This window comes from Staurois parvus, unplaced genomic scaffold, assembly GCF_062004578.1.
Source record: "Staurois parvus isolate SC_StPar_1 unplaced genomic scaffold, SC_StPar_1.0 ptg001876l, whole genome shotgun sequence".
Classification (NCBI taxonomy): Eukaryota; Metazoa; Chordata; class Amphibia; order Anura; family Ranidae; genus Staurois; species Staurois parvus.
In genome coordinates, this window is record NW_028319672.1 from 84,581 (window position 1) to 103,252 (window position 18,672).

At 52.4% G+C, this 18,672-nt stretch overlaps 1 protein-coding gene across 7 annotated transcripts in view; it reads right to left on the minus strand.

Moving 5' to 3' along the window:
- Positions 1-18,672, minus strand: part of SLC35F5 (solute carrier family 35 member F5) — an 82,266-nt gene that overhangs the window by 40,919 nt on the left and 22,675 nt on the right. For all 7 annotated transcript variants that reach the window (XM_089664269.1, XM_089664267.1, XM_089664265.1 and 4 more), the window contains 5 exons: positions 12,181-12,265; positions 5,051-5,241; positions 4,481-4,562; positions 4,093-4,180; positions 445-509 (listed from right to left, as the gene is read on the minus strand). In XM_089664269.1, coding sequence (XP_089520395.1) covers positions 445-509; positions 4,093-4,180; positions 4,481-4,562; positions 5,051-5,241; positions 12,181-12,265 — 511 coding nt within the window. The remainder of the gene's footprint in view (positions 1-444; positions 510-4,092; positions 4,181-4,480; positions 4,563-5,050; positions 5,242-12,180; positions 12,266-18,672) is intronic.

Here is an 18,672-nt window from a genome sequence, read left to right on the forward strand (position 1 = left end):
GACGGGAGTGACTTTGGGTGGGGGGCTCTGTGACGGGAGTGACTTTGGGTGGGGGGCTCTGTGACGGGAGTGACTTTGGGTGGGGGGCTCTGTGACGGGAGTGACTTTGGGTGGGGGGCTCTGTGACGGGAGTGACTTTGGGTGGGGGGGCTCTGTGACGGGAGTGACTTTGGGTGGGGGGCTCTGTGACGGGAGTGACTTTGGGTGGGGGGCTCTGTGATGGGGGTGACTTTGGGTGGGGGGCCCATGGAACACAGCTCAGTTTGGGTGGGGGGCCCATGGAACACAGCCCAATTTGGAGAGGTGGGGAGACCCCTGTCTCAGCTCCCCATATCCCTCTTATGTGTAAGTCCCCCTTTGCCTGTTAGGGGTACAGGGGGATCTGTCCTAATATTGTGTAGACATGTATAGGTGGGGGGGGGGTTGTAGATTATTTGGTGTTACCTATGGTGTCTTTATCTCTCGATGCTTCGGATCCAGACAAGCTAACGAGCACCACGCCTCCAATGCTGCAAAGACAGGAGAACACTTTACTGCCCACACTTCAATGGATTCCACCATGAGGTAGATCGCCAGGAGGCCGCAGAGCTCCATGAGAAGAGAACATGACACCGACCATCAGAGAGAACATCATGTCGGAGATTTACTAACACTGGAGGGTGCAGAATCCGGTGCAGATCTGCTTGGTGGCCAATCAGCTTCCAGGCTTTGTCAAAGCTTCACTGAACAAGCTGAAGGTAGAAGCCGATTGGCTGCCAGGCACGGCTGCACCAGATTCCGAGTGCTCCAGGTTTAGGAAATCCCCCTCAATGCATGAAGAGGAGAGAACACATGGCACAGGCCAACCATGAAGGAGGCCACAGAGCTTCAGGAGAAGATGAGGAGGAGGAACACAGAGGGAGGAGGACAGAAGAGGGAGCATAGACCATCAGATGGAGGAACACAGAGGGAGGAGGAGGAGGAACACAGAGGGAGGAGGAGGAGGAACACAGAGGGAGGAGGAAGAGGAACACAGAGGGAGGAGGAAGAGGAACACAGAGGGAGGAGGAAGAGGAACACAGAGGGAGGAGGAAGAGGAACACAGAGGGAGGAGGAAGAGGAACACAGAGGGAGGAGGACAGAAGAGGGAGCATAGACCATCAGATGGAGGAACACAGAGGGAGGAGGAGGAGGAACACAGAGGGAGGAGGACAGAAGAGCGTACCATACAGAGAGGGAGCATAGACCATCAGATGGAGGAACACAGAGGGAGGAGGAGGAGGAACACAGAGGGAGGAGGAGGAGGAACACAGAGGGAGGAGGAAGAGGAACACAGAGGGAGGAGGAAAACAGAGGGAGGAGGATAGAAGAGTGTACCGTACAGAGAGGGAGCATAGATCATCAGATGGAGGAACACAGAGGGAGGAGGAGGAGGAGGAGGAACACAGAGGGAGGAGGAGGAACACGGAGGGAGAAGGAGGGGGAGGAGGAACACGGAGGGAGGAGGACAGAAGAGGGAGCATAGACCATCAGATGGAGGAACACAGAGGGAGGAGGAAGAGGAACACAGAGGGAGGAGGAAAACAGAGGGAGGAGGAGGAGGAAGAGGAGGAGGAACACAGAGGGAGCAGGAGGAGGAGGAGGAACACAGAGGGAGGAGGATAGAAGAGTGTACACAGAGGAAGGAGGAGGAGGAGGAGGAACATGGAGGGAGGAGGAGGAGGAACACGGAGGGAGAAGGAGGAGGAACACGGAGGGAGAAGGAGGAGGAACACGGAGGGAGAAGGAGGAGGAGGAGGAACACGGAGGGAGAAGGAGGAGGAGGAGGAACACAGAGGGAGAAGGAGGAGGAGGAGGAACACAGAGGGAGAAGGAGGAGGAGGAGGAGGAGGAAGAGGAGGAGGAAGAGGAGGAGGAACACAGAGGGAGCAGGAGGTTGAGGAACACAGAGGGAGCGGGAGGAGGAGGATCACGGTGGGAGAAGAAGGAGGAGGAGGAACAAAGAGTGAGCATAGACCATCAGATGAAGGAACACAGAGGGAGAAGGAGGAGGAACACGGAGGGAGGAGGAGGAGGAGGAACACGGAGGGAGGAGGAGGAGGAGGAACACGGAGGGAGGAGGACAGAAGAGGGAGCATAGACCATCAGATGGAGGAACACAGAGGGAGGAGGAAGAGGAACACAGAGGGAGGAGGAAAACAGAGGGAGGAGGAGGAGGAAGAGGAGGAGGAACACAGAGGGAGCAGGAGGAGGAGGAGGAACACGGAGGAGGATAGAAGAGTGTACCGTACAGAGAGGGAGCATAGATCATCAGATGGAGGAACACAGAGGGAGGAGGAGGAGGAGGAGGAACACGGAGGGAGGAGGAGGAGGAACACGGAGGGAGAAGGAGGAGGAACACGGAGGGAGAAGGAGGGGGAGGAGGAACACGGAGGGAGAAGGAGGAGGAGGAGGAACACGGAGGGAGAAGGAGGAGGAACACAGAGGGAGAAGGAGGAGGAGGAGGAACACGGAGGGAGAAGGAGGAGGAGGAGGAACACGGAGGGAGAAGGAGGAGGAGGAGGAACACGGAGGGAGAAGGAGGAGGAGGAGGAACACGGAGGGAGAAGGAGGAGGAACATGGAGGGAGCAGGAGGAGGAACACAGAGGGACCATAGACCATCAGATGGAGGAACACAGAGGGAGAAGGAAGAGGAACACAGAGGGAGGAGGAGGAGGAACACAGAGGGAGAAGGAGGAGGAGGAAGAGGAGGAGGAAGAGGAGGAGGAACACAGAGGGAGCAGGAGGTTGAGGAACACAGAGGGAGCGGGAGGAGGAGGATCACGGTGGGAGAAGAAGGAGGAGGAGGAACAAAGAGTGAGCATAGACCATCAGATGAAGGAACACAGAGGGAGAAGGAGGAGGAACACGGAGGGAGGAGGAGGAGGAGGAGGAGGAACACGGAGGGAGGAGGAGGAGGAGGAACACGGAGGGAGGAGGACAGAAGAGTGTACTGTACAGAGAGGGAGCATAGACCATCAGATGGAGGAACACAGAGGGAGGAGGAGGAGGAGGAACACAGAGGGAGGAGGAACACGGAGGGAGAAGGAGGAGGAGGAACACGGAGGGAGAAGGAGAAGGAGGAACACGGAGGGAGGAGGAGGAGGAACACGGAGGGAGGAGGAGGAGGAACACGAAGGGAGAAGGAGGAGGAGGAACACAAAGGGAGAAGGAGGAGGAGGAGGAACACAAAGGGAGAAGGAGGAGGAGGAGGAACACAAAGGGAGAAGGAGGAGGAGGAGGAACACAGAGGGAGAAGGAGGAGGAGGAGGAACACAGAGGGAGAAGGAGGAGGAGGAACACGGAGGGAGAAGGAGGAGGAGGAGGAACACGGAGGGAGAAGGAGGAGGAGGAACACAGAGGAAGCAGGAGGAGGAGGAACACAGAGGGAGCAGGAGGTGGAGGAACACAGAGGGAGCGGGAGGAGGAGGATCACGGTGGGAGAAGAAGGAGGAGGAGGAACAAAGAGTGAGCATAGACCATCAGATGAAGGAACACAGAGGAAGGAGGAGGAGGAACACAAAGGGAGGAGGAACACAGAGGGAGCAGGAGGAGGAAGAGGAGGAGGAGGAGGAACACAGAGAGAGCATAGACCATCAGATGGAGGAACACAGAGGGAGGAGGAAGAGGAACACAGAGGGAGGAGGAGGAACACAGAGGGAGGAGGAAGAGGAACACAGAGGGAGGAGGACAGAAGAGTGTACCGTACAGAGAGGGAGCATAGACCATCAGATGGAGGAACACAGAGGGAGGAGGAGGAGGAACACAGAGGGAGCAGGAGGAGGAACACAGAGGGAGAAGGAGGAGGAGGAACACAGAGGGAGAAGGAGGAGGAGGAACACGGATGGAGAAGGAGGAGGAACACGGATGGAGAAGGAGGAACACGGATGGAGAAGGAGGAACACGGAGGGAGAAGGAGGAGGAGAAGGAACATGGAGGGAGAAGGAGGAGGAGGAACACGGAGGGAGAAGGAGGAGGAGGAACACGGAGGGAGAAGGAGGAGGAGGAACACGGATGAAGGAGGAGGAACACGGATGGAGAAGGAGGAGGAGGAACACGGAGGGAGTTCTTACCTCAGAACAACCGCCAATAATTTGGAGAGAGTGAAGCGATCTCCGCTGTTGCTGGGAAAGACAGACGCCAGGATCAATGTGAACAGACCTGGAGGGAGACGAGACAATCTCTGACATCTACAATGCCGTCTCGGACATCTACCTCCAGCATCTTTGGATCATTTTCGTGAGGAGTCGGCGGTACCGACATCAACCGACCGTCTAATGGGGTGGGGGAGGGGGGCCATTTGTATTCTAACATTAGCATTACATGTCTGGTGTCTGGACAATCCCCCCCCCAGTCAGTCCCCCCCCCCCAGTCAGTCCCCCTTCCCGGACAGTCATTGGCTGACAGACAGTCTGTGTTGGGACAGATATCAGATCTGGTTGTAGGGAGATATGAACTGACCTGATGTGGAGGAGATGATGTTGACGATGGCCACCTGGGTATCAGAGAGCGCCTCCTGGTAGGAATAATTGGCCAGGAACCACTAGAAGATGGAGAGGAGAGAATGAGGAGATGGTTGAGGGGGGATGGGGGCAGGGGGGCCCCCCCACACACACAATATCCCCCTATATAGGAGCTCTGTACTGTGTAATACACACAATATCCCTCTATAGAGGAGCTATAAATTCTCGGGATGTTTCCTATGTAATGATAGAGCCCATCCTGAGCATCTGACTGCGGACAACAGATGGACCCCATGTATGAAGTATGGCACTCCATCCCACCCCCGGCACTCCATCCCACCCCCGGCACTCCGTAACCTCAGTGCCGCTGACACTGTATGGGACATCAACATGTACAAGCTCTAGTACACAGTACAGGTGATCTGTATATACAGGTCCAGTGTGGAATATGGGGGTCCGTGAGGGTGTCATTCCCAGAAAGCAGATCTATGATGTCAGGAATATTTACTTCTGACTTCTATAACAATATTCCAGTTTGGGGTGATCACCCGCCATTGGGGGGTCTTACCACAAAGCAGAAGAAGAAGCTGATCTTGGCCACCTGACAGATGGAGAATCTCCCGCTCGTCCTCAGGCTGGACTCGCTATCCCGGAGTGGGGGGTTGGCCATGCGGGATAATTTGGCCTCCAGAGCCTGGCTGGATGGGAGCTGTCTCACCTCCATTAGGTTACTGAACCTGACCCGCGGCTTCTTGATGGCTAGAAATGGAGACAAAGGGGATCCATAGAAGGGGACTGCACTCTACACACAGAAGAGACTATGTACACGAGTCTAACCTGACAGCACCTGCAAGAACAATCTGGTTTGAGAAGGTAACTGGAAAGAAATAGGACTGTTTCCTCCTGGAATCCATTTCTTGGAGGACATCACAGGACACAGTGGACATCCTATCCATAACTGGGTTATGCTGCCACCTTCAGGAGAAAAGACACTGGCCAATAAAGGCAGAATCCCCACCCAGGTAGAACTCCTCCAGCTCAGCCAAACAACAGTTTTGTAGCAACGAGAACACAATCCGGGATCTTTGTGTCCTGGGCTGTCCTCCAAGAAAAGGATTTTACCAGAAATCCTAATTTCTACTGGGATGTCCTAAACCAATGACAATAAGAGATAGGCAACACACCAACAACCCTGTAACAGAACAGGGGGAAATATTACTGCAAAGCAGCCTGCAACACCTTCCGCCCAGACTGGCATCTACAGAGGCATAAACATCTCCTGGGTAGTAGATGTGTGAAGAGCAGGTTGGTTGGTAGATGTGTGAAGAGCAGGCCGGGTGGAAGGTGTGTGAAGAGCAGGTTGGGTGGAAGGTATGTGAAGAGAAGGCCGGGTGGAAGGTGTGTGAAGAGCAGGTTGGGTGGAAGGTATGTGAAGAGAAGGCCGGGTGGAAGGTGTGTGAAGAGAAGCCCGGGTGGAAGGTGTGTGAAGAGAAGGCCGGGTGGAAGGTGTGTGAAGAGAAGGCCGGGTGGAAGGTGTGTGAAGAGCAGGCCGGGTGGAAGGTGTGTGAAGAGCAGGCCGGGTGGAAGGTGTGTGAAGAGCAGGCCGGGTGGAAGGTGTGTGAAGAGAAGGCCGGGTGGAAGGTGTGTGAAGAGCAGGCCGGGTGGAAGGTGTGTGAAGAGCAGGCCGGGTGGAAGGTGTGTGAAGAGCAGGCCGGGTGGAAGGTGTGTGAAGAGCAGGCCGGGTGGAAGGTGTGTGAAGAGCAGGCCGGGTGGAAGGTATGTGAAGAGAAGGCCGGGTGGAAGGTGTGTGAAGAGCAGGTTGGGTGGAAGGTATGTGAAGAGAAGGCCGGGTGGAAGGTGTGTGAAGAGAAGGCCGGGTGGAAGGTGTGTGAAGAGAAGGCCGGGTGGAAGGTGTGTGAAGAGCAGGCCGGGTGGAAGGTGTGTGAAGAGCAGGCCGGGTGGAAGGTGTGTGAAGAGCAGGCCGGGTGGAAGGTGTGTGAAGAGCAGGCCGGGTGGAAGGTGTGTGAAGAGAAGGCCGGGTGGAAGGTGTGTGAAGAGAAGGCCGGGTGGAAGGTGTGTGAAGAGCAGGCCGGGTGGAAGGTGTGTGAAGAGAAGGCCAGGTGGAAGGTGTGTGAAGAGCAGGCCGGGTGGAAGGTGTGTGAAGAGAAGGCCGGGTGGAAGGTGTGTGAAGAGCAGGTTGGGTGGAAGGTGTGTGAAGAGAAGGCCGGGTGGAAGGTGTGTGAAGAGAAGGCCGGGTGGAAGGTGTGTGAAGAGCAGGTTGGGTGGAAGGTGTGTGAAGAGAAGGCCGGGTGGAAGGTGTGTGAAGAGAAGGCCGGGTGGAAGGTGTGTGAAGAGAAGGCCGGGTGGTAGGTGTGTGAAGAGAAGGCCGGGTGGAAGGTGTGTGAAGAGAAGGCCGGGTGGAAGGTGTGTGAAGAGAAGGCCGGGTGGAAGGTGTGTGAAGAAGGTCGGGTGGTAGGTGTGTGAAGAGAAGGCCGGGTGGTAGGTGTGTGAAGAGAAGGCCGGGTGGAAGGTGTGTGAAGAGAAGGCCGGGTGGAAGGTGTGTGAAGAGAAGGCCGGGTGGTAGGTGTGTGAAGAGAAGGCCGGGTGGTAGGTGTGTGAAGAGCAGGCCGGGTGGAAGGTGTGTGAAGAGCAGGCCGGGTGGAAGGTGTGTGAAGAAGGCCGGGTGGTAGGTGTGTGAAGAGAAGGCCGGGTGGAAGGTGTGTGAAGAGAAGGCCGGGTGGAAGGTGTGTGAAGAGAAGGCCGGGTGGAAGGTGTGTGAAGAGAAGGCCGGGTGGTAGGTGTGTGAAGAGAAGGCAGGGTGGTAGGTGTGTGAAGAGAAGGCAGGGTGGTAGGTGTGTGAAGAGAAGGCCGAGTGGAGATGTGTGAAGAGCAGGGTGGGTAGCAGATGTGTGAAGAGCAGGGTAGGTAGTAGATCTGTGAAGAGCAGGCTGGGTAGTAGATGTGTGAAGAGAAGGCCGGGTAGTAGATGTGTGAAGAGAAGGCCGGGTAGTAGATGTGTGAAGAGAAGGCTAGGTAGTAGATATGTGAAGAGGAGGCCGGGTAGTAGATATGTGAAGAGGAGGCCGGGTAGTAGATATGTGAAGAGGAGGCCGCGTAGTAGATATGTGAAGAGGAGGCCGCGTAGTAGATATGTGAAGAGGAGGCCGGGTAGTAGATATGTGAAGAGGAGGCCGAGTAGTAGATATGTGAAGAGAAGGCTAGGTAGTAGATATGTGAAGAGGAGGCCGGGTAGTAGATATGTGAAGAGGAGGCCGGGTAGTAGATATGTGAAGAGGAGGCCGCGTAGTAGATATGTGAAGAGGAGGCCGCGTAGTAGATATGTGAAGAGGAGGCCGCGTAGTAGATATGTGAAGAGGAGGCCGGGTAGTAGATATGTGAAGAGGAGGCCGGGTAGTAGATATATGAAGAGGAGGCCGGGTAGTAGATATGTGAAGACAAGGTTGAGTAGAAACTTGAACAAACAGAATCATGAAGTTGAATAGACCAGGAAGCATTGACCCTCCTGGTGGAATGGCCATAGACCGGGAAGAGAAGAACATCACAGGCCTGGGGAATGAGCGGACAAATCCACAAAGACAGACGTGTGAGAAGTAGCCCGACCCTTACAGAACAAACATGGAATCAGACTGTCAAACCAAAGCTGTAAGATCAGATAAACTCAGCCAACTTCAAATATTGAACCACCTTCCTCTTCGGATGCTCAGGATTAGAACAAAAAGGATGTCAGACAATGTCCTGATCCAGGCTGAATAAAGAAACCACCTCAGGTAGGAAAGAGGACTGAGGGCTCAATATCCCTTTATCTTGGTGAAGAACCAGTAAGGGTTCCTTGCAGGTAGAGCACAGCCAACTTTGAGACCCTGGGAGATGATGCAATGGCCACCAAAAGAAAGCCTTGCACAGTGGAAGCGACATCTCACAGAGAAGTTCAAAAAGTAGAAGACTGCAAAACAGAGAAGACCTGTGCAAAGGCTTTGATGAAGGAATCGAGTGCAATGGGTTTCCAAAACAGCACAGCCAGACAAGATCTGTCACTTGAAGGTACTCAAAACCGGAGACATTTCCACATCAGGCTGGAGAAAAGCCAAAATGTGCCCCACAACATACTGTTGGGAATGAAACACAAGGTGAAATAAGCATTCCACGTACGATGGTACACTGTCCTGGAGGTCCACTTTCTAGTCGTGAGGAGGATAGAAATCTCAGAATCAGAAACAACCCCATACATCAGAACTTAGAATGCAACAGCCATGTTGTCAAAGCCAGCGAACGTAAAGCAGGATAATCTGGCTGATCTTGAAGAGCCACAGCTAGTCTGACAAGAGACCAAAATGTCGGCACACCACTCTGCCATCAAATGCACTGGAATGCCCTTCACCGTTATCCTGCATAAGAGGTAGATGTGGAAGTGGAGGGAAGGCATACATCAGGGAAAACGGATCCCACCAGGAGACCTACTGAAAAACACCTGAGTAACCCTGGTTCTGGTCACATTTGGTAGCCCCCAATGCAGACAAATCTCTGTGAACAGCCTTGGGTGAAGAGCCCATTCTCCTGGATTCAGCTGCTGACAGCTAAAAAAAAACCCACTTGACAATTTTCTGTGCCGGGAATGTGCACAGTGGAGGGGGCTGGAGTGTGGAGTTCTGCCTACAACACCAAGTCCACTTTCTGCTGAGCAGCACACATCCTTGTTTCGTCTTAATGCTTGATATATACCTGAGCTGTGGCATTGTCTGATCGCGACCCGACAGGGAGACAAACCAGAAGAGGAAAGCCAGCCAAAGCCCGAAGTTCCAAGATGTTGACTGGCAACTTGTTTTCTAACGACCATATACCCTGACCCAAGTTCTCCAGAATGAACATGATGGGATCCATCAAGACATTTAAATTCATTGGAAGGAAGGATTTCCTTGTATCCAGCATCTGCATTGATATCCACCATTTCAGAGCTGACCTGGTCCTGGGAGTCAGATGCATTTGCAGATTCAAGGACTCCAGACACTTGTCTCATACTGACGGGAGATTGAGCTGTGGAGCTCTGGACTGGAACTGGACATAGAGGACTGCATCAAAAGGCAGCTACCATCTTTCTCAGCCCCTGTGCATAAATGTGTGGTGGGAGAAAACAGTGGATCTCCAGCTTGTAGCCTCTGCATACCACATTTCAGACCCATTCATCTGAGACTTCCTGAGTCCAGGCAGCTGCGTCAGCCAACAGGCGTCCTCTCACCTGTGTGAGCAATCCTTCACTGAGGATTTGCTTCCAGAACCAGTATCTAAAAGGGTCCAGTTCCTCTTACGGAGCTTGAATGTAGGTTTTGGCTTAAAGCCCAAAGCTGACTGCTTACAAGAGAAAGCAGTGGCACCTTCGAATTCCAAGAAGTCACCCTCTTTAATGGTTTTCCCCACGATCATCTTCTGGATGTAGGCATCAAGGGATGGTCCAAACAAGTGTTTGCCCTCAGAAGGGCAGCCTGTCAATTTGCTTTCTGCAGAGAAGTTCTGCTGACCAACACCCAAGCCACAGGATCTCTTTCTCATGTGGACAAACAGAGTACCCAACTATGAAAGCTGCCCCATGGAGCATTCCAAGGCATCCATCAAGATACTGAAGGTTCTCGGAAAGTTTTCCAGGAGCTGCCAACTGGCAGGATTTTCTCAGTATGATTCTCTGAAATGGGGAATACATGGAATAGAGTGGAGATGGATAAGACCCCCTGTCAGGTTTTAATGCTGTCTGTGTTCACCATTATTACCAAAAGTAAAAGAAAATCCCTAATTTTGGGTTGTCCCTAGAACAGTAATGGAGGGGAAATCTTCCAATGGGGACAACCAGGGATTGCCTCACTTTGAAGAGATTTCCTCCAACCTCCTGTTTTAACTATGGGACAAGTGAAGGGAAATCTCCCCGATGGGACACAAAGGGCAAAAAACCTGACAGGGGTTATAACCCTCCTTTACTATATCAAAAATGAAAAGTTTTGCCTGTAGTTCTACTTTAAAGGGACTGGCACACTCCCACTGCAACCACCAAATGCTGCAGAGCAGCCTCCAGCTTCTAAGCAGTAGTGTCTTTGAACACTGGAACCTCATCTACTGGGGCTGTCAGGGTTCCACTTAATTGGGAAATAGCCTGGTCAGCTGCCGAGAATCCCATTTCTTGTAGAATTCCTCCTTCATGGGGTGCTGCAGAATAAAATGGTTTAGTGGTGAGAACACCTTTTAATGGGTCCAATCAGCATGCAGTAAGTGAGGATGCATTGGGAAAGACTTGGGAATTTTTGGCCGGCTGCCAGGACCAAAACCAGTGACCTTGGGGGAAAAGGATTCAGGCAGCGGTGACGTAGGATTGGTTAGTGTGCACCAGAGCCATCAGGAAGTCCAATGTGGTCTTCTGTGTCTAAGGCAGCCCTGGACCCCGAGATTCCTCCTGGGAGGAATGTTTTGTGTTGAAAGCGGAAGTGATGGAGCACTCTTTGGCTTCCGCTGTGTGATGAGACACCTAGCTAACATGTGGGAAGCCTCACTTTCCTCATTCACTGCGAGCGCTGCTAATACGGGGTCATGGCAGAGCTTCCTGAGCTTCAAAGACGGCAAATTGCTGGTGCTGCTAAGCTGGTGCCTCTGTGACTGAAGTTGCCAGTTTATTTGCCTTGTGGTGAGGTTCAGTATGAAAGGTTATGGCGGCGTATCCAGAAGACAAAAAAGGACATTGCGCAGGATTGTGACCCGGAATAAGAAAACAACAAAAGTGGTTCAATCTCAGTCTTCACAGGACTCTTTCACGGGACTGAGACTGAGGTCAGACTGAGACAGCTGAAGTCCGGGATGACACGAGAGAAAGGAACGACTGATTTAGTGTGCCCAGGATTGGTAAGTCCTATTATTGGCCCCAGAGATGCAGAGGCTTGGAGAGATTCTGGGTGGAAAAGAGTCTCCAATCCTGACTACGGGTAATCTGGCCCTGAACGGGGTTAACCCTCCTGTGAGAGGGCCGGGAAGGGCAGGAAGCAGCCAGCGGGTGTCCATGAAGGGTGAGGTGGAGAGGACAGGCTTGTAAGGAAAAACCGTATGCTGTTCAATGCTGAAAATCTGCTGGCTGTGCTGACCATTTCTGTGGACCCCCCCCCCATCCCCCACAGTGGGTGGGGACAAGATAGACCTGCAAAGGGACATGTTTTATTGAAGCCAAAAGTTTGACATTGATCAAGAGTTTATAGATGGTTTGTGTTTTTGTATGCTGAAGAAAAATTAACTGGCTGGTGATCTGGAACTCAGAAAATCACAACTGGTGGAGGATGCGGGCAAAGTAGCCAGGAAATGCGTCTGGAGGCAAAAGGCTGATATTTTATGGGCAAGTGCCATTCTGGTATGTCCTGCTACCAGTCCCAGTACAGACAGTAAACCATAATCCCTCATCTTATTAGTCATATACACGGCACACACCAGACACCCAGTCCCAGTACAATTGTAATCTATAGTCCCTCATCTTATCGGTCATATACACGGCACACACCAGACACCCAGTCCCAGTACAATTGTAATCTATAGTCCCTCATCTTATCGGTCATATACACGGCACACACCAGACACCCAGTCCCAGTACAATTGTAATCCATAGTCCCTCATCTTATCGGTCATATACACGGCACACACCAGACATGGCTGGCTTACCTTTCTCCTCACTCGCACTTTTTGACACGGACACCTTCTCATTCTGCAGGCCATGAAACTTGACGGGAACATAAAGCGGCTCACTCTGGAAGGAAAGACACAAATTATTCTCTGGTGAGTATGGACAGAGGTCTTCCATGGAGAGCCATCATTGGACGCCATACACCAGAACTGACAGTCCAGTGTCTTACAGGGCCTTCTTTAGGTCTCTCCATGTTAGGACTCTACACTGCTGAGGGAGAATAATCCAAAACCTGCCTCCTATAGACGGTGAAGGAGAAAGTCACACACGTACATCCACAGTACATCATGTGACCAAAGGTTTGTGCACCCCGACCATCACACCATTATGAACAGAATGTTACGGCTATTAATATGGATTTGCTGCCGTTTCGCGACTACAATATCCTCCACTCTTCTAGGAGGACGTAGGGCTAGTTGTGGGAATTTGTCCCATTTGTGAGGTCAGGTACTGATGTTGGATTAGAAGACCCAGATCACCATCGGCGTTCCAAGGTCATCTCAAAAGGTGTTGGATAAGGTCGAGGTCAGGGTTTGGTGCTTGTTGGAGTTGTCCCTTCCCTTCATGGATATTAACCCCTTAACGCCTAAGGGGTAAAACAAATCTAAACGCCTAAGCACAATTTTGCAACGTTGACACGTGTTAGTAAAACCGTACATCTCATTACAACTACTTTGTACATCCGGTGAATTACACCTTGCTTTTTTCAGGACAGATTGGGCTTTCATTTGGTGGCAAATGGTAATGTATGTATCCTGAATTTTTTTTTTTATTATCTGTGACATAAATGCAAGATTTGAGTAGCTGAGATGTGATCTGTAGAAATATGACATTGTAGATTTAGCTTCATTCCATGTTAATAGGATGGGTTCAGGATTCAGTCAGAGACATATGGTCACCAATTAGCATCTGAAAGGACAGAGCATCCTCTAGGCTGCAGGTGACACCTAGAACAGAACCTTGTCACCTATGTAGCCAGACTTTGTCACCTTCTGGAAGTTTAAAAGAGGAACTCCAGACGTTTCTGCTTCGAAAAACAGCAGGAGACCAGGAGTGGCTCCAATGTGTCTGTCAAGCTATAACTTATATCACAGATCAAAGGAATAGATTTCATCTCTCAAAAGCTAAAATATTAGTTGCAGAGAGATGAAAATACTTCCTTCTGATTGGACACACTGTAGGCTACATCTGCATGTAAAACTGTATTTGTAGCCCGCGTAGAATCCCAGAGAAACGCATAAAACGGTTATATGGCGCCTGATTGCAACAGCTGAACAGTGATTGGTACTGTCGCGATCGGACTGATGTGCTGGTGTCGGAAATTCAATCCCTGACTTGGTGATTCAAATAGTTCCTGGTCCAATCGACATGGACAGTGTGATTCGAACGGATCCGGTTCTATTGACCGACGGATCGCGGACTTTCTCTGACTGGCTCCAGTCGCAGGATAACTCTCGGTAAAAGTTTTATTTCTGTTTTTTATTCCTTTTTATTTTATAGTCAATATCCAATTGTGTGTCTTCTTGTATTTTCTGTAACTTTTTATACTTTGTACATATTTTATGCACCACCCACTTTCGGGATATTAAATCATAAAATGAATAAGTGACTTCTGGGTATTTAAGCTCGGGCTCATATCTCCGGAGAGATTAGATTTTAGAGATTAGATTGGATTGTATTTTAGTGCCTTTATACGCTCGGTCAGCTCATTGCCAATCTGTATGCAACTGCACTGTGTGTGGGCAGATTGCAAGGTAACAGGTCTGCCAGACGGAGATCTGTGTGTGTGGGGTGTCCCAGCAGACCGTTCTGCGGATAAACTGTTGGGTGGTGGCAGGCTACCGTTTGTGGTGTGTCTGGTGTGGGGGTGTCAGGGATCCCCTCGATCCCCGCCGCGTTGGTCCCGGCGCAGGCGCAGTATGCCGCCCGGCGCAGGGACTCGAGCACTGGTTCCGGGCCGGCCGCGGCGTTCGAGTTCGCGCATGCGCAGTAGAAGCCGCGGCCGCCCGCTGGGCACCAATGGCAGCGCAGGGCGGGATATTTAAACGACCCTGAGCTGTCATTCAGTGCCTTCTGGTCTTTCCTGCATTCTGAATCCTGTGAACCTGTACCCTGTAAGTTATTGACCCGGATTGAACCTGACCTTGCTGTTTTCGCCTGTTCTGACCCTTGCTTTGCCTGACCTCTCTCCTGAATGCCCCCTATTGGATTTGACCTGCTGTTGCTGACCTGGCGTGTGACCCGACCATTCTATGCCCGCTGCCTTGTACCTTGCCGCCCTCTCTGTTACCGACCCGGCCCGTCTGACCCTGCTCATCCATCCATCCATCCCGTGCAGTGGGGTCTTCTGACCTCCTCACATCAGACTCTTCCCCGTGGGAGCCCCTTGCGCATACTACTACCACTGACGGACGCACCCGGTAGTCACGACCTGGTCTCAGGGAGCTCCAAGTCCATCCCCACCATCAGGGGCCCTGGTGAACAAGCACCCTGGGACTTAGACTCCGTGCGCTGGGGACGCCTATTCAGTGGAGTGCTAGTAGTACCGCCGGGCGGTCCCTTACAGTACCAGAAGGCCATGACTGAGTCTAGAGGAGGTCCCTCGCCGCTGGAGGAGATCTGCAGGCACCTATCCAATTTGACACAGGCCATATCGGCCCTGCAGGATAGATGTCAGCAGATTGAAACTCAATTCCAGGCCTGCACTATATCCGTTCCTGCCCCACAGGCCGCGGTCCCCGCACCTCCAGCTGTAGCAGCCCCTGTGCTGGTGTCTGGGGCACTCGCACCACTCCCGGCGGCCGACCCCCGAGTACCCTTACCAGAACGTTTCCACGGGGACCGCACACGGTTCAGAGCATTCCGCGAGTCCTGCCTCCTCTATTTTGAGCTACAACCCCGAACCTTCGTGACTGAATCCGTGAAGGTGGGGTTCGTCATATCCCTCCTGCAGGGTGAACCCCAAGACTGGGCCCATCGATTACGGGGAAAAAATGACCCTCACCTTGGTTCGGTTGACAGTTTTTTTGATGCTATGGCCATCCTTTATGATGACCCGCAGCGGGCAGCTTCTGCTGAAGCTACTCTGTACACACTCCGGCAAGGCCGCCGAGCGGCGGAGGAGTACGCATCTGAATTTAGGCGGTGGATGGGGGATACTCGCTGGAACGAGTTCGCACTCCGGCATCAGTTCCGTGTTGGCCTATCAGACGGCCTGAAAGACGAGCTCGCCCGGGTGGAGGTACCTGAGACTTTAGAGGACCTAATAGCACTGACCATTAAAATTGACCGTAGACTGCGGGAACGCAGGTTTGAGAGGTCCGGCCAGGGTCATGGAAATCCCTGGGGATCATTTCAGGGTCCCAGTCAAACACCTAGGCCAGTCATCCAAAACCGGCCACCTGGAGACAACCCCGAACCCATGCAGCTCGGCCTGGCACGGCCTAAACTATCCCCAGAGGAACATCTGCGCAGACGATCCCAGAACCTGTGCCTCTATTGTGGAGAAGCTGGTCATATGGCGCGTTCCTGCCCGCAGAAACTGAGTAAGTGCACCTCTTCTTCCTTATCCCTTGGCAATGTTGGTCCATCCCAATACTTAGTGGTGCCCCTTTCCTTTCAGCTTCCAGAAAGGACCGTGGAAGTATCGGCCATAATTGACTCTGGGGCATGCAGCTGCTTCGTGGATATTAATTTTGCTCACCAGCAGGGTATTCCCCTTCAATTGAAACAAAAGGGGTTCAACATTTATTTGGCCGACGGTTCCCGAATAAAATCGGGGGTAGTGAACCAGGAAACCCCCTCCATCACCACTGTCATTGCCGGCCAGCACCAGGAACTCCTCCGCCTGGATGCTATAGCTTCACCCCTCTTCCCAGTCATTCTGGGGCTCCCATGGTTACGGGCCCATAACCCCCAGATTGACTGGGAAACCGGAGTAATCACGTTCCCTTCCCCATACTGTCGGATATACTGCCGCACTTCGGGCCCGGGGACCCCCCAAATCCTCCTGTGCTCTGAGGTGGAAGCTGAATTAAAACAAGTAATCCCTGCGGCCTACCATGGGTTTCTAGATGTGTTCAGCAAACGGGGAGCTGATACTCTACCCCCCCACCGCCCTTATGACTGCCCCATTGACCTGTTACCCGGCTCAGAAATTCCTTTTGGGCGAATCTTCCCCCTTTCAGAGCCCGAATTGGGGGCCCTAAAGGAATATATCGAGGACAGCCTCCAGAAGGGGTTCATCCGCCACTCCACTTCACCGGCGGGGGCGGGAATCTTCTTTGTTGAAAAGAAGGACAAAACCTTAAGGCCGTGTATCGATTACAGGGAATTGAACAGGGTCACGATAAAAAAACCGTTACCCACTACCGTTAGTACCTGAACTGTTCCAAAGTTTAAAGTCAGCAGTAGTTTTTACCAAGCTGGATCTGAGGGGGGCGTACAACTTGATTCGCATAAGGGAGGGGGACGAGTGGAAGACGGCCTTCCGCACCCGCTTCGGTCATTTTGAATATCTGGTCATGCCGTTCGGGTTGTGTAATGCTCCGGCCACGTTTCAACATTTTGTAAATGATATTTTTAGAGATTTTCTGGATGTCTTTGTGATCGTTTATTTAGACGACATTCTGATTTTTTCCCCGTCTCTGGGGGAACACAGAATACATGTAGCAAAAGTATTGGGGCGGCTGCGGCAGCATGGGTTGTACGCCAAGGCAGAAAAATGTTGTTTTGAACAATCCAGCATTGCCTTCTTGGGCCTGATTATCTCCACCGCGGGGGTCGCGATGGATCCCCAGAAGGTCGCTGCAATACTGGATTGGCCTGAACCCACAGACAGGAAAGGCGTCCAGCGATTCATCGGCTTTGCAAATTTTTACCGGAAGTTCATCAAGAACTTCTCGGGTCTGGTCTCCCTCATTACTCAGCTAACCAAGCTGGGAACCCGATTCAGATGGACACCAGAAGCGCAGGAAGCTTTCGATGCCTTAAAGAAGCTGTTCACTTCGGCACCCATTTTGGGTCACCCAGACGCCGCTCTGCCCTACATCTTGGAGGTAGATGCATCGGAGAATGCGGTAGGCTCCATCCTCTCCCAACGAAAAGGCACCAAGGAACTGCTCCACCCGGTAGCGTTCTTCTCACGGAAACTGACCCCAGCGGAGAGGAACTATGATATCGGTGACCGTGAGCTACTAGCGATCAAAACGGCGTTAGAGGAATGGAGGTACCTGCTGGAAGGTGCGGTGCACCCCATCTTAATATTTACTGACCATAAGAACTTAGAGTATCTGAGAACTGCCAAGCGTCTACGCCCGCGACAGGCGAGATGGGCACTATTCTTTTCAAGATTCAACTTCCATATTACGTACCGGCCGGGATCAAAGAACACTAAGCCGGATGCGTTATCACGGATGTACGAAGACGCCAAGGAGACCCCAGTACCTGACACCATCCTATCCTCGGGTAACTTCTTGGTCCTTCAGTCGGACCTTCGTTCCAGGCTAATGGAGGCATCCACAAACTTCTCTACCCCAGGCGGAGGGCCACTCCAGAACAAGGGGGGACTCCTATGGAGGGAAGATCGAATTGTGGTGCCGGAAGAAGCTCGAACCCTGGTCTTGGGGCATTGCCACGACCACCCAATGGCGGGGCACTTTGGCCCAGAAAAGACCCTGGAACTTCTCCGACGCTCATTCTGGTGGCCAGACATGGCTAAAGATTGTAAGGGCTATGTCAGGTCCTGTGTCACCTGCCAGAAGAACAAGCCCTCAAGAAACAAGGTTTGGGGTCTGCTGCGACCCTTACCTATTCCTGACCGGCCTTGGCAAAAGATCTCACTAGACTTTATAGTCGAGCTTCCGCCATCCCGAGACCACACGGCAATCCTGGTAGTCGTGGACCGCTTGTCCAAGATGGCCCACTTCATCCCGTTGAAGAAGACCCCCTCGGCGGCCGAGACCGCGCGAGTCTTCATTCGTGAGGTAGTCAGGTTGCATGGGGTCCCCGAAGACATTGTCTCGGACCGAGGGGTCCAGTTCACGTCCAGATTCTGGAGAGCACTGTGCAAAGCCCTGGACATCAAATTATCTCTCTCTTCTGCGTTCCACCCTCAAACTAACGGTCAAACCGAAAGGACCAATCAGACCTTAGAGCAATATTTGAGATGCTATACCTCGTTTACTCAAGATGACTGGCTGCCACTTCTTCCTTTAGCGGAATTTGCGTATAACAACGCCCGCCACTCAGCAACAGGACAGTCCCCGTTCTTCGCCAACTATGGCTTTCACCCAGTCTTCCTCCCGGATTTGGTGTCGGAATGCCCAGTACCAGCAACACAAGATGTGGTAACGTTCTTCGCTGCGAACAATGAGAAGCTTCAAGTGGCCATCAGTCGAGCCCAGGAAGACTACAGGAAAGCATTCAACAGGAAACGGAGAGGAGATCTGGTATTGCGGCCTGGGGAGAAG